The sequence below is a fragment of the Scomber japonicus genome, chromosome 13, assembly GCF_027409825.1.
Source record: "Scomber japonicus isolate fScoJap1 chromosome 13, fScoJap1.pri, whole genome shotgun sequence".
NCBI classification, from domain to species: Eukaryota; Metazoa; Chordata; class Actinopteri; order Scombriformes; family Scombridae; genus Scomber; species Scomber japonicus.
The window spans coordinates 20,463,526-20,478,083 of NC_070590.1; the positions used below are offsets into that span (position 1 = coordinate 20,463,526).

At 41.2% G+C, this 14,558-nt stretch overlaps 2 protein-coding genes across 2 annotated transcripts; one reads left to right on the forward strand and one right to left on the reverse strand.

Moving 5' to 3' along the window:
• The first annotated feature begins 773 nt into the window (after positions 1-773).
• Positions 774-5,206, forward strand: LOC128371111 (ribonucleoside-diphosphate reductase large subunit-like). The gene is made up of 17 exons (XM_053331331.1): positions 774-945; positions 1,032-1,132; positions 1,222-1,281; positions 1,364-1,403; positions 1,536-1,698; positions 1,811-1,952; positions 2,041-2,124; positions 2,232-2,393; positions 2,502-2,581; positions 2,666-2,867; positions 3,002-3,151; positions 3,252-3,473; positions 3,560-3,636; positions 3,754-3,889; positions 3,987-4,082; positions 4,208-4,396; positions 4,496-5,206. Exons 1-17 carry the CDS (start codon positions 780-782, stop codon positions 4,685-4,687), a joined length of 2,262 nt encoding a protein of 753 aa, XP_053187306.1. The 5' UTR covers positions 774-779; the 3' UTR covers positions 4,688-5,206.
• A 2,647-nt stretch (positions 5,207-7,853) lies between these two features.
• Positions 7,854-14,518, reverse strand: LOC128371539 (short transient receptor potential channel 2-like). The gene is made up of 13 exons (XM_053331885.1): positions 14,501-14,518; positions 13,453-14,145; positions 13,151-13,351; positions 12,893-13,057; positions 12,556-12,730; positions 12,269-12,469; positions 12,013-12,175; positions 11,826-11,918; positions 9,775-9,967; positions 9,563-9,690; positions 9,398-9,470; positions 9,182-9,299; positions 7,854-8,728 (listed from the first exon to the last, which is right to left on the reverse strand). The coding sequence occupies exons 1-13, from the start codon at positions 14,513-14,515 to the stop codon at positions 7,854-7,856; spliced, it is 3,093 nt and encodes a 1,030-aa protein (XP_053187860.1). The 5' UTR covers positions 14,516-14,518.
• Positions 14,519-14,558: the final 40 nt, after the last annotated feature.

A 14,558-nucleotide genomic window follows, 5' to 3' on the forward strand; every position in this document is an offset into this window, starting at 1 on the left:
AACAGAAAGTGTCACCTGTGTAATCTGGCAGAGGTTGAAAAGGAAATGCACTTTTTGTTCCATTGTCCATTTATATCACAATTTTAGATACTGTGTAGGCTTTTTCTTAAAATATGAATGCAGACTTCAGTACTTGTTTGCAGACAAAGTGTTTTATATAGCTCAGTCAAGTGTATGAGTGTGTTATGTTACAGCTGTAATATCTAGGGAGGAGCACTGCTCATATTTAGTTTGACATATGTTGAAGTGTATTCTCTTATCATGTTAGATTATTGCTCTTGTCTGGTGCGTGTGTAGTGTCTCCTAAGTCTGTGTGGGCTGGGCACCTTTTTGACAGTTTGAAAATAAATGACCTACTTAACAGTAACTGGTTAGACAGGTGTTCAGTGCTAGATTTGAGTTAATTGATCAGAGGAGGGAATCTAACTAAAAGCATATGTATTGATTGCCTCAATTATATTCAGGAATTACACAGAGAATTTAATTTAGAAATTAACCAAATAACAAAGCTGGAGGACTAATAATGTTGTCTTTTTGTATTCCAGATGGACGGCAGGAGGGAGTTACTTTTGATAAAATCACATCTCGCATCCAGAAACTTTGCTATGGGCTCAATTCTGACTTTGTGGACCCTGTAAGTTCAATCCACGTTAAAAAAAAAAGTCCACCGAGTTAAAGAAAACAAATAAACAACATCAAGTTCTGGATTGATGTTTCAGGCTCTATACTGTATGTATTCTATAAATCTCTATCCCTGTTTCTGTCAGACTCAGATTACAATGAAGGTGATCCAGGGTCTGTACAGTGGAGTCACCACCGTGGAGCTGGACACTCTGGCAGCCGAGACCGCCGCCACCCTCACCACCAAACATCCTGACTATGCGATCCTGGCTGCAAGAATCGCTGTGTCTAACCTGCACAAAGAGACCAAGAAAGTCTTCAGTGGTGGGTACAAGTTTTAACATCTCAAATGTACTGCTCCAGTGTAAGATGCCTGTTATGATACACGTCTTTCTGTTTTGCTGTTGTAGATGTGATGGAGGACCTGTACAACTATGTCAACCCCTTAAATAAGCGTCACTCACCTATGATCTCCAAGGAGACGCTCGACATTGTCCTTGAGAACAAAGCTGTAAGTCACATTTCAGTGTTATATTGTATTCAAGTCTTCACTGCAGTTATGTTTTGAGCTTCTTAACATCATGTCCTTAATTTTCACAGCGCCTCAACTCTGCCATCATTTTCGACAGAGACTTTTCTTACAACTTCTTTGGCTTTAAGGTAATTTCACTGGCCAGTTATATTCAACACTTCACGCAGATCCTTAGAGTATATGAATCTCATTTATTCTTTTGCTCTATAGACTCTGGAACGGTCGTACTTATTGAAGATTAATGGCAAAGGTAAGGGTTGCTTTTTCTAAAACTTATTGAGAAGCATACTTATGGCTGCACAGACTTCTTATTTTGACATTTTAATAGTTTGTTTTTTTGTTAACTAACCTGTTTTGTTTTATTGTTTGTTTTTTTCTGTAGTTGCTGAGAGACCCCAGCACATGTTAATGAGAGTGGCCGTCGGGATTCACAAAGGAGACATTGATGCAGCCATTGAGACCTACAACTTGCTGTCAGAGAAATGGTTCACCCATGCCTCACCTACTCTGTTTAATGCTGGCACCAACAAGCCACAGCTGTCCAGGTAAACACTGCAGACAATTCCAACGCTTGGTAGACTATGAGTGAGGTTAGGAAGGTAAGGAACTCCTTGATGCTTTATGTTAAACTTGATTTTTGGGTTTGGGTTTTTGCAGTTGTTTCTTGCTCGCCATGAAGGACGACAGCATCGAGGGCATTTATGACACACTGAAGCAGTGTGCCCTCATCTCTAAATCAGCTGGTGGTATTGGATTGGCTGTTAGCTGTATCAGATCAACAGGCAGCTATATTGCTGGGGTGAGTATAATGACAACTACAGAGAGTAAATCAAGCAGATATAGAGGAACTCTTTTGTATTTTGAAACATGTGTTTCTTGTTTTTCAGACTAACGGCAATTCCAACGGGCTGGTTCCTATGCTTAGAGTCTACAACAACACAGCACGTTATGTTGACCAGGGTGGCAACAAAGTAAGGTCCTTATTGTCTGTATGATGTGTAATAATACTCTAAATTGTTGTTCTAGAGACATTTGTAGTGGTACATTTAATCACCTGACTCTGTGTTTGCTTATTCAGAGACCCGGGGCCTTCGCTATGTACCTGGAGCCGTGGCATTTCGATGTGTTTGACTTCTTGGAGTTGAAGAAAAACACAGGTAAAGAGGAGCAGAGGGCCAGAGATCTGTTCTTCGCAATGTGGATCCCAGACCTCTTTATGAAACGAGTGGAAAGCAATCAGGTGAATATTGGAGGAAATTTTCTCCCAGTTTCAGATCCCACATAAGTTTCTGTTTGAACTTGGCAATATATTTTATAATCTACTATATACTATATCCTGCTCTTGTAGGACTGGTCCCTGATGTGTCCTAGTGAATGTCCTGATTTAGATGAGTGCTGGGGAGAAGAGTTCGAGGAGCTCTACACTCGGTAAGAGCAGCACATTAAATTCTGCTCTTAACAAACAGCTCATTTCTTCGCTTCTAACCTGTTCCATTAATCCTTTGTCTTCAGCTATGAGAAGGAGGGCAGGGTTAAGCGTGTGGTGAAGGCTCAGCAGCTGTGGCACGCCATCATCGAGTCACAGACAGAAACCGGCACACCATACATGCTCTACAAGGACGCCTGCAACAGGAAGAGCAACCAGCAGAATCTGGGCACCATCAAATCCAGCAATCTGTGCACAGAGATTGTAGAGTACACAAGCAAAGACGAGGTGAGGGGCAGACAATATTACAGGATATCTGAGCATTTAGCTGTTGTTGCTTTTGTAAACTTAATTTGAGCTGTTGCAGTGTTAAAATGTGTTTTTTTTTTTTTTTTTTTTTTTTTTTACCCCCTTCTATATAGGTTGCAGTGTGTAACCTGGCATCCATTGCCCTCAACATGTATGTCACCCCAGAGAGGACGTTTGACTTTAAGAAGCTTCTATCTGTCACCAAAGTCATCGTCAGGAATCTGAACAAGATTATTGACATCAACTACTACCCAGTTCCTGAAGTATGCTTTTTGTCTACAGTTGACTCTCTTTCAACCATGGAGCCAAGTTTTATGTGTTTAAATATTAAAAGATGCATCCTCTGAACCTCTGTCTTTACAGGCTGAAAGGTCTAACATGCGCCACAGGCCGATTGGTATCGGAGTGCAAGGTCTGGCTGATGCCTTCATCCTTATGCGTTACCCATTCGAAAGCCAGGAGGCCCAGCTTCTCAACATCCAGATCTTTGAGACCATCTACTATGGTGCCCTGGAGGCCAGCTGTGAGCTGGCAGCTGAGCTCGGTCCTTATGAAACTTACGTTGGCTCCCCTGTCAGCAAGGGAGTGAGTAGTTTCCACAATGTCTCAAATCTGTCCCAGGAGACACTTCATCAGTGTGTGCTCACATCCTGACTAATTTTGTTTTCCAGATCCTTCAGTATGACATGTGGGGCCAGACCCCGACAGATTTGTGGGACTGGAAAGCATTGAAGGGGAAAATTGCCAAGTAAGTCTTCCTGAATGTCAGCCTTGTTTCTGTCATCACTCATGTCACATCTACTGTATGTGGAGGCTGTAGATCATCTCTGATTCAGCTCTTTCCCCCGCCCCTGTGTGTCCTCAGGCATGGTGTGAGGAACAGTCTGCTTCTGGCCCCCATGCCCACAGCCTCCACTGCCCAGATCCTCGGCAACAATGAATCCATTGAGCCCTACACCAGCAACATCTACACCCGTAGGGTGCTCTCAGGAGAGTTTCAGGTCAGCACACTGTATTTGCTGTATTTGCAGTTTGTCTCCAAACTCATGTGTCCACAGCAGGACAGGTTTCTATATTTAATCTCTTCTTCTCCCACAGATTGTGAATCCTCACTTGCTGAAGGATTTAACAGAAAAAGGATTGTGGAACGATGAAATGAAGAACCAGCTGATTGCTCAGAACGGCTCCATCCAGGTGAAGGCTCATACTAAAATTTTAATTAAGTCATATCTGATTAGATTATTCAACATCACTGTTCTAAATTATCCTGTGGTTTAATCTGACTTCTAATATTTTAAAAATGTCTGACTTGTTCACAGGATATTGAAGAGATCCCTGATGATCTGAAGCAGCTGTATAAAACTGTGTGGGAAATCTCCCAGAAGACTGTCCTCAAGATGGCAGCAGATCGTGGCGCCTACATTGACCAGAGTCAGTCCCTCAACATCCACATTGCTGAGCCAAACTATGGCAAACTGACCAGCATGCATTTCTACGGCTGGAAGTTGGTAAGTCAGGACAGGGGAAACGCATGCTTTAGAAACTGAGGGGTAAGAGATGCTGCTTCTTAAATCCTTACATTACATTACATTTTCTTTTCTCCACAGGGCCTGAAAACTGGCATGTACTACCTGCGGACAAAGCCCGCTGCCAACCCCATTCAGTTCACCCTGAACAAAGAGAAATTAAAGGAGGCTCAGTCAGCCAAGAGCGAGGAGGAGGAGACCAAAGAACGTAACACTGCCGCCATGGTTTGTTCACTAGCAAATAAAGACGAGTGCCTGATGTGTGGCTCTTAATTAAAGTGTGGTTTACTGACACATAGTTGCATTCTTCTATTTTCATACATGTTTTATATACACCACTGTCTTCAGGTTTATAAATCTTTGCAGTTTTTATTTAAAGTTTGTTGGATTTTCATCATGATGTGTGTTATATGCTTGTTCTGTATAGAATTAATAGGATGAATTAATATTTACCAGTAGGTTTTTTTAAAATCAACTGTTTTGTATGTTTTGTAATATGTTGGTGGCAGCAATGAAATAACTAATGATATGGTCTGTATTTTAGATAAAATAAACTGTTTTAATTTAAATGAAGTCTTATTAGTTATTACATTATTGTAAAGAATATGTGAGCCTGCACCATGTACTATGTTTTCTAGTTCAGAGGTTCCCAACCTTGTCTGGCCTGTGACTACTTCAACTTTTCTCTTAAAACAATGCTCTCTCTATTTGTGACACATTGTCAAAGATGTATTTGTTTTCATAAGCCTGAATAGGTGTTACAAAAATCAGTAATTCACAAAAAAAGGAGCAAAAAACAACACAAACATAATATTGTGTTGTAAAAATATGTTTCCCCTCTACTTTCCTATTTAGTTAGTCCTTAAGATTTATCTTGTGACTCCCTAGTTCTACTTCAGACCATCATTGTTTGGGTTTCAACATTCAGGGAGAGAAATAATAAAAGGAGAATGGACAAGTTGGCTCTTTTACTAATTGAAGGTGTTGAGGACACTACACACAATAGTTCCCATTTGATAATATCTATAATACTAAAAAAAATGTTTTTTTATACAATTCTATGACAACACTTTCATAAAATTGGATAGAAATCATTTCACTTGTAGGTTTCCATTGTTGCAATGCATTCTGGGTAGTGATGTCAAATCAAGTCTTTGGTCCCAGTCTGTTTACGTCACAGTGAGACAAACATGTCTGTTCAGTCTTTTCAATTTGAACTCAAGCACAATGTCAGATAGGAGAACGACAGAGCTCCAAACAGCCTTCAAAATAACCATACAGTTGATTTAAAGTGAGGATTTACTGCTGGGCTGTTGTATTAGACTACAATACTTTTAGCAAGGATGATGATGATGATTTACTGGCAACTACTGGCAACAACTAATTTATGGCAGTTAGTATTTGTATTTCATCGACGTTTACAAGAAGCTATCTGGCAGACACCACACACACACATAGCAGACAGAGGAGCTCTGTTAGTACTGTTTCAGCCAAATAATCCAGCTCATTCCAGAGATACCATGGTGACCCCGGTTTGTTGGGGTTTTTTTCACAACGTTGAAGGTGATAAAAGTATGTGGCGATGATGATGATGATGATAACTGCAAAAACAGATGGTGGCTCAGGATAATTAGAAGCAGAAATTCACATTGCTACGGGGTGTACATGGGGGTGCACATGGAGGTCAGGAGGCCAGGGATTACTTCACTGCCCATTAGTTGAGTATACTCAAAAACCCTTTGCAACATTGCCATACTTTTTAATCAATTAAAAATGTACACAAGTTTTGTTGTGGAAAACTCAATAGTAAAAGATGACAAAAAGTCTGCAAGCAAATCATTATTATTATTATTAAAAATGTTTAATAAGAACAAGAACATTTGCTTCTGTTCCTCAATAAAAAGGCCAATGCTTCTTGTTGTTGGACTTGAGTATTAATACCATGGTACACCTTTATTATTTCTGGTGTCCTTAGGCCTTTATTGATAAATAACAGAATAGAGGATTAATAGGAATGTTGTATCAATGTGAAGTCTTTTTTACGTCAGGTATTTAATTCTCTGGATCAGCCAAAAGGTTTGTCTATAAACATTTTTCCATTCATTTCGAGAACATGTCATATATCTGGATAAATATTGATATTGTGATAGAAGAATTACATACAGTATACAGCCATAGAAGATTACATACCATATACACACATACACCAGAAGCATCCGCATGTGTTTTTAGCCTGGGGGGGGGCGGGGGGGGGGGGGGGGGGGAGTGAAACTGTGTGTCGTCAATGCATCCTGTCATTAAAACAAACATGTCAGACAGGTGGAGAAGTGATAACATCATCATATAGACAATACTGCAACAATGCCTCGATGTTTTTCCAGTGGCAGACTTTGGATGTGGCATGCCTTGGGGACAGGTGATGAATTAATGAACTGGTGTGTTCTTGCATGCGATCTCGTGGGACCAGTATGTGTAAAGCAAGCTGAGACCTGTACTGTCACACTATAGCATCAGGTGTAGGTCTGCCACAGAGGAGAAACACTAAAGCAACACTAATTCACACCCTCAGCCGTGTTTATGATAATAAAATGACATGACAGAGAAGTATTGTATTTTCAAGTCTTTTAATGGTTATTTCTTTTGTGATACATTGAAAATGAGAGCGCCCTATGGAGGCTCCTTGCTATTGAAACATGACAGTGAAGAAAGGGACACTCAGCACAAATGAACAGTGAATTCTGAATGTGATACAATTCTACCCAGTCAACTGACCAAAAATAAAAGACCCATTCTACCTTTTTAAGTGGTCTAATTGGTATATATATATTTCCTAATGGCACTGTAACCCTACTTTACTGCCACCAATGCTCATCAAAGTGTACCAGTGTAAATAGATTGTTATGGTAAACCGATCCCTTCTTAACATGTGATGAGAGGATTGTCAACTAAATGATCTCTGTCTTTCTCCAACACATGACATTAGTAATAATGAGGAAAAAGAAGCATTATTTCTAAAAATCTAATTTGTAATAGACTTATGACTGACTGAATGTTAATGACTAAATCTGACACATTAAGATGACTGAGAAGAAGAAATAAAAGATTTGACAAAATGAGAAGAAAGCAGAATGTCTCTCTCTCTCTCTCTCTCTCTCTCTCTCTCTCTCTCTCTCTCTCTCTCTCTCTCTCTCTCTCTCTCTCTCTCTCTCTCTCTCTCTCTCTCTCTCTCTCTCTCTCTCTCTCTCTCTCTCTCTCTCTCTCTCTCTCTCTCTCTCTCTCTCTCTCTCTCTCGACCTTTTGTTTACCTTATCACAGACCTAGTGTTGCTCAAGGAGGGCGCTATAGCAGATATCACTGTAATCTGGCCTGTAGCAATATGCATATTTATACCAAATGACTCTGAAGAAAGTGTGGTCCTTTCAGTGGAGAATCACTAAGTTTACGGGCTCACTAGCATCCCATCAATCGATCCCTCCCCCTCTTGGGAACCAAAGCCTGTATCTTGCGAGCTGCTGCTGCCTGTTGGTGAAGGAATAATCTTCTTGGTTCCAGGTCTCTCGTGGCTCTCCTTGACCCCAGACCTCTCTGTTATATTGCGCTCGAACTTCCTGCCTTTCACCCACCTTGCTTCCACTTTTTTCTCTTGCAGCTCTATGTCTTTGAAGCTGTTCATGACTTTATTTGTGTCAGTGTGTTCATCATCGACTTTCATGTTTTCAGTTTGTTCGGGGCTCATGCCTGTGTGTTTTTCATCCACCTTCTCCCCCGTGAGGGTCTCTCCTTCCTTTCTTGTTTCTGCCTCATCTTGTGTGCCCTCGACCTTTTCTTCTACGTTATTAAAACTTGCACCTGCTGCTATCTCCCCTTTCACTTCGCTGTCACTATTGTCATTTTTGTCTGTTTCCGCCTGTTCTTTTTTCTCTGTTTCCTTCTTATCTCCTTGCTCTACGTTAGCTCTGCCTTCCTCCATCTTCACTACATCACAGTCAGTTACCCGCTTTGATCCCTCTGCTGCGGGTTCGCCCACCTGATTCTGTTGGGCTCCTGACTCCTGCTTTATATCAACCTTTTCTTGATCCTCCTCTTCCTCTCCGTTATGCACTGTCACGTTAAGCAATGTATTTTTATCATCTTGTTTGCTATTAAAACCTCTGAAATTGTTCTTGGCACCAATGATGTATTTCCCCAGAAAAGAGGAGCTGTCCTTGGTCATTGCAGGGTTTCCATCTTCCACCAGATACTGATGCAGTAGCTTTATATCACTGTGCATCCTGCATATGGCTTTGTTCAGCTCAGTGATCCGATTACCAATATCTGAGGGAAAAATGCACATAAATGCATTTTAATGATAAATGATACCATGAAACAATGTTTTATTTTATGAGACAACTCGTTTATACTTTTGAAAATCTGACTGTGGCTTTAAAGCATACAAGCAGGTTTAGACACTGTGCAAATGATCAACTTATTTTTTTCTTTTCTTGATTCATTATGTCTTATTTATACATTTGAATCTTAAAAATCAAAGTAATTTTCCTCTCCTTTTTCCCCCTGTAAAGTTTCCAAAATTACTCTGACACTCTCAAGCTCCAAATAAAGTGTTTTTTTGATTGTATTTCCGACCTTTTAGACTTTTTATCTTATAGCCAGAAGTAGAGCGAGAGAGAGAGAAGAAGGACAGAAGAGAGAAGGGGGCTATGAGCAACAGGCCAACAGGTGTCTTTAAGTCATGACTCTCTGATGGATTGGTGTTAAAGTCACAGTTACCTTTCCTCTTGGTCTCCTTGAACTCCCTGCGAGCTGACTCGATGTAGCGCTGCACCAGAGCTCTGATCACTTGCTGCCGGTAAGGTAACTGGCTCTCATTAGATCCCTTTTCATTGGACTTAATATAAAACAAAACATAAAACACATATTTAACATCACATACTCAAGGGTATTTAGAATATTTTTTTATGAACTCCTGTATGTGAGCTAACTTACCATTGAGGTTATGGGAGGGTATTTTGTCTCAGAATTACAACAGCAGCAGCAGCAGATTCGTCTACAGATACCCCTGAAACAGAATTTGAAATTAGTAAATAAAAACAGAGAAAGACAATGAAGTCACACTGAAGGTGAAGATGCTTTGAAGCATTTAGAGGTCACCTTATAATGTAAAAGAAGGCTTTGGGTGAAGGGATGATGTTGAAGGGAACAGGCATGGTGAGACCCTCTCTGAAGTAACTGAGATACAGCTTTGACCGTGCAAATTTCCACTCTACATCTGCATCATCCTGAAATAAAAATGTATAGGTGTAAGTACCGGGTTTTGGTTCCTATACTTACATTGGAATGCTGACATTATATTTTCTCTTTACCTCAATTTTCTGAAAAGAGTTGGTGATCATAGCAATAAGCATGTTGAGGAGGACGATCACAATGACGAGTGTGAAGATGCCATACAGAATCCTTCCAACAAACTCTGCTAACACAAACTGTGGCATATCCACATAGTCCTGGTTGGCCACGCCAAACATGGTCCAGAACAGGAAGTGGAATGTCTCATTAAACCTGTGCAATGAGGAGTGTTATCATAATGAGACCCTTATGTACCATTATTTAATTAACAGTGGTGGTGTATATTATTTTCATGACCAAAACTCCTAATTAAAAAACTTTCAACATTATATTTTACAATTTGTACATCTGTAATAAAAATAACTATATATGCATTACTAATTAGCATATAGTATAGAGCCAGAGTGATACTGTTGTTTTTTAATGGCAATATGGAGATATTGCCACGGCTCGATGTCCCTCCACCAGATCACCACATGTCCTCAGACTATGTCTCTGTTTGTTGAACTGGAGATTATTTAAAAGGACCACTTGAGATAGTGTTGCTCTTTGCAATGACCTTTGTTAGGCTATTGGAAGAGCACGCAGAACTTTGTATGAATGTTTTAGCTGATTGTTTTATGAATGTGTTTCAGACACTCAGCAATTCAAATGGCAAGTGTTTATGTTCAGTTTCTAAAAAATGGAACAGATCTTTTTTTTGGACTTTGAGTTTACATGTCTCTCAGATTACCTTGTAGCACACTAAGCTCAGTAGCACAGTGTTTTTTTTTTGTTTGGTTTACATTTGACCTGCTGGCATTAAAGACTTTCTTTAACCTACTGAATGTGTTTTCTGGACTTTACATTGTGTGTTTGCTTTGTGTTTCCCTACTGTGTTCCTGTGCTTGCTTTTCCCTCCACACCCACCCTGTATTCAGTCTCTCTTTATCCCTGCCCTGCTGTGTGTGTCTTATCTAGCCATTCAGCGCCCCGCCTGCCCTTGTATCTTGCCACCTGTTCCTTATTGTTTCACTGGTTCAGTTTGTATTTAAGTCCTGGTTTTCAGTTCAGTTTTGTGTTGAGTTTTTGACACTTTGTTCTGTTTTTGTTCTTCTCTGCTTGCGCTGACCTGCCAGCCTTGTTTTGCCTGCATGAGACTTTTATAAAGTTTCTTTAGCCTTACTCAGCTTGCAGTCTCCTGCATTTAGGCCCACCTGCTCTGTTCCCCATAACAGATATTTATTTTTGAAAATTACAAAAATCGGATAATGAAATGTTGGCTGATATTACATTTTTGTACATAAAAACAAAACATACAAACTTTTTTGATAAGTGTCACCTAAAGAAAATATTAACTCTGGTAACTGACATTTCTTGTAACATTTCAGCGGACATACACTAATGCGATACATCTGTTATATATGCTAACCTTAACCAAATCACCCCCAGGCCCTAGCTTCATATTTAATGTACAGACATAAGAGTGGTATCACTCCGCTCATCTAACTCTCAGCAAAAGTATATTCCCAAAATATCAAACTATTCCTTTGAAAATGTTTCTGCATCTGTCCCTGTTCAGTCCATGTGAACACATACATTTGTAGGATCACAGCAGTCAGCACAAATAAGGACTAATTAGATAAGACTATTATCTTCTGGCTTACGAGAAACTGTATCAAAGCAGCTGGTCATGGCCGGATCTACCATACGGGCAATCTGGGCAAGTGCCCGGGGGCCATTGAGCAGAATGGGCCCTCAATAATGAGAAAAAAATGTGTAAAAATGTGTGTGCTTTTCTTTTTCTTTCTTTTTTTAGTTCTACAGAAACGCAACACAATCATTCTCTTGATGTTGACAATTATGGTCACTGTTTTTCACCCGACAGCAGCGTTATCCAATCAGAATAAAATAAAAGTTGTTTGGGGGAGATGAGCTTCAGTGCCCAGGGGCCCTTGATAATACTAATGCAACCTTGCAGAATTCAAATCAGAAAGCTTGTGTTGGTGTGTGCTAACCGGTGCAGTTTCATATTGACAACCACTGAGCTGAAACAATGATATGTAAGAAGCTTAAAATCTCGTATTCTTACCTGCCAAGGTGTGGAGAGATGACATACGGAACATAAACATTGTTGATGCCACAGAGGAAGGCTGTTCCAATGATCATCAGTATAAACATGAATCTGAAAAAGAACAAATGCCATGTGTACAATGTACCCTGAATTGTAGAAATGTGCAGGTGTATAATGCAGGGGGCAAAATGAAAAGGGCTCTTACCTCATCATATCATCAATCATCTTCCCTATGGAGATTTGCAGAGTTCCCAGAGACTCGTGGGCTGGCAGAATGTACGCCAGCCGTGTGAAACTCAACATGCTAGTCACTGCAAACAGCACCTCTGAAATCAGCTGGGGGTCCTCCTGATGCCAGTCTTTACGTACTGTGGGACAGTTTCACATGACAGACATCCTTTAACAGCCTTTAACACATCCAACAACCATTATGGATTAATGATCTGGCATTATTTTCTTACCAGTCTGAGTGAAGTAGACACACTCCTCTGTACTGTTAGCATCAGGACAGAGGACGTAACCTTTGAGCATGATGAGCACACGTAATGTAAAGGACGCCAGGTACATGCTGAGCACCATCATGTCCAAGCAGTTCCACCAGTCAAGGAAGTAACTCCGCAGCCCTTCAATCCACACTTCCTTACACTCATACCAGAAGAATCCTACATGAGACAGCAGAGTATGAACCTTTTATCCAGCATGAATTTCCTATATGTGGAGTTAGAAACAGACTACAGAGTACACCTACCGACCACCCACACCATGTGGAAGGAACTGTGCAAGATGTTCTGCTGCCTTGAAGCAAATATGTCTCGATACATCTCCATGGTTATTGATTCTCCGAGTAATGTGATGAGGAACCACAGGTAGGAGGCTGAGTGAAGGAGAAACTTGATCACAGGTATCTTTAGCAGCTTTCCTACCTGGTGAAACAACAAAAGACACCAATGCCTTCCTATCAAATGTCTTTTAGGATAGTCCATATTCCTAATTAGGGGAGCATTATACTTGCTATTATAATTTTGCCATCCCAGATCAGGACAGGATCAGAAACCTCTACATTTAGCGATTTTTTGTGATGTGACCTTTGACTTTGGTGCAATCCAGTATACAAGGCAGAGGAGGGGCATGGTGAGGAAAATGCAGACAGACACAAACAGCTTCCAGGCTGTCCTGCTGCCTCGCCAGCCGGCCAGGTTCCCACACCAGATTGATGACAGCACCTGCTGGCAGATTGGATGGGCTACAAACTGCGCAAAAACAAATACAGAGGGAGAGAAAAATTATGAACCTGACTGTGCAGGATCAAGTATAGTCTTCTACTCATTTCTGAACCTAACCACCTGCTTCTGGTTGTAGTTGACAGCGAGGCGCAGACGTGAAAGGTTGGGTATTCCCTCCTCAAAGGCCTGTTGGTCGAAGGAGTCCTGGCTCTGTTCTCCACAGCTGTTCAGAATAGTGGTCACCTCACTCTGGTTGCGACACATTCCCAGCAACTCAACGGCAAACTCCTGACAAAGCTCCTCAAGGCTCAGGTACTGAGGCTGCAGGAGAGAAGGCACCACAGCATACAATAAAGAACAACAGCAGCAGAGACACCCAACATGAATGTTGAAGAGGACGAGATCTGTCAATGTCCTCACACCTTGAACTCTGGCTCTTTTTGTGAGAGCTTGCGGAGCTCTCTGCTGAGGCTGAAAGCGCTGAGCATGGCGTCCTCAGAGGTGATGGACAGGTAGGCACGGCTGGCAATGCCGCGATAGGTGTTGATGCGAGACAAGGAGAACTTCAAGAGGTCATACTGCCGGCCGTTACGGCACTCCAGACAGGCACAGGACATCTTGTGTGGCCATGGGATGCCGTGACCTTTTAGGCTGAGCATGGTGACTATATCATACAGGTCTTTCTGGCAGGCTAAGGTCAGAGGAGTCACACCAGGGGCAAACTGGGAGTTATCAATAGAGTGGTCAAAGATGGCCTGAGAGAAAGAGCGCACGTCCATCTTGTTGCCTTTCTCCTGGTCCAGGCGGTCCAGCAGGCGCTTTACCACATGAGGTTGGTTGGTGTCTACGGCAACCAGCAGGGCCTCGTGAATCTGCCGGAAGTCAAACTTGACCCCTTGCAGAAGGGCATCCATGACATCCTCGCCTCCCAGGCGGATGGACAAGTTGAGGGCCTCCCTCCACAGGCGATCCTCTGAGTCATCCAGCTGTCGGATGATGCCATCACCGGTCTTCAACAGTCCACATACCAGTTCTGTTTTCCCTTCCTGAATAGCACCGATGAGCTCCGGCGGGAACTGCATCTTTTTGTTCATAATCTCGCGCCATTGTTCTGGCTGAGAGATGGAAAAGGGATGTTAGCAGCAGCATTAGATGTCACATATTTTTATAAATGCATGCCAGACCGCCAGGAAAAATAATAATATAATGAAAGTGTTGATAAAGACTTCAGATTTTTTAGGAGAATTTAGGGATACACAAAAAAATGTGTGACTAAAGACACATGTTCATTGACATCAAAGAAAACACAACAGATTAATAAATATAGGTATGTGTGATAAAATAAAACTGCTCAGAGGATCTTGCAGCATATTTTTGGATTTTGCCTCATTGGAAACACACCAAAAAAAGTTTGAATCAACTTAATGAATGACAAATTCAAAAATCATGCGTAAATAAAACTCTCCTTACCGTGAGGTTTTCCATCCCAGATGAAAAAGAGCACAACTTTGAGCAGCAGTCCCAGTGA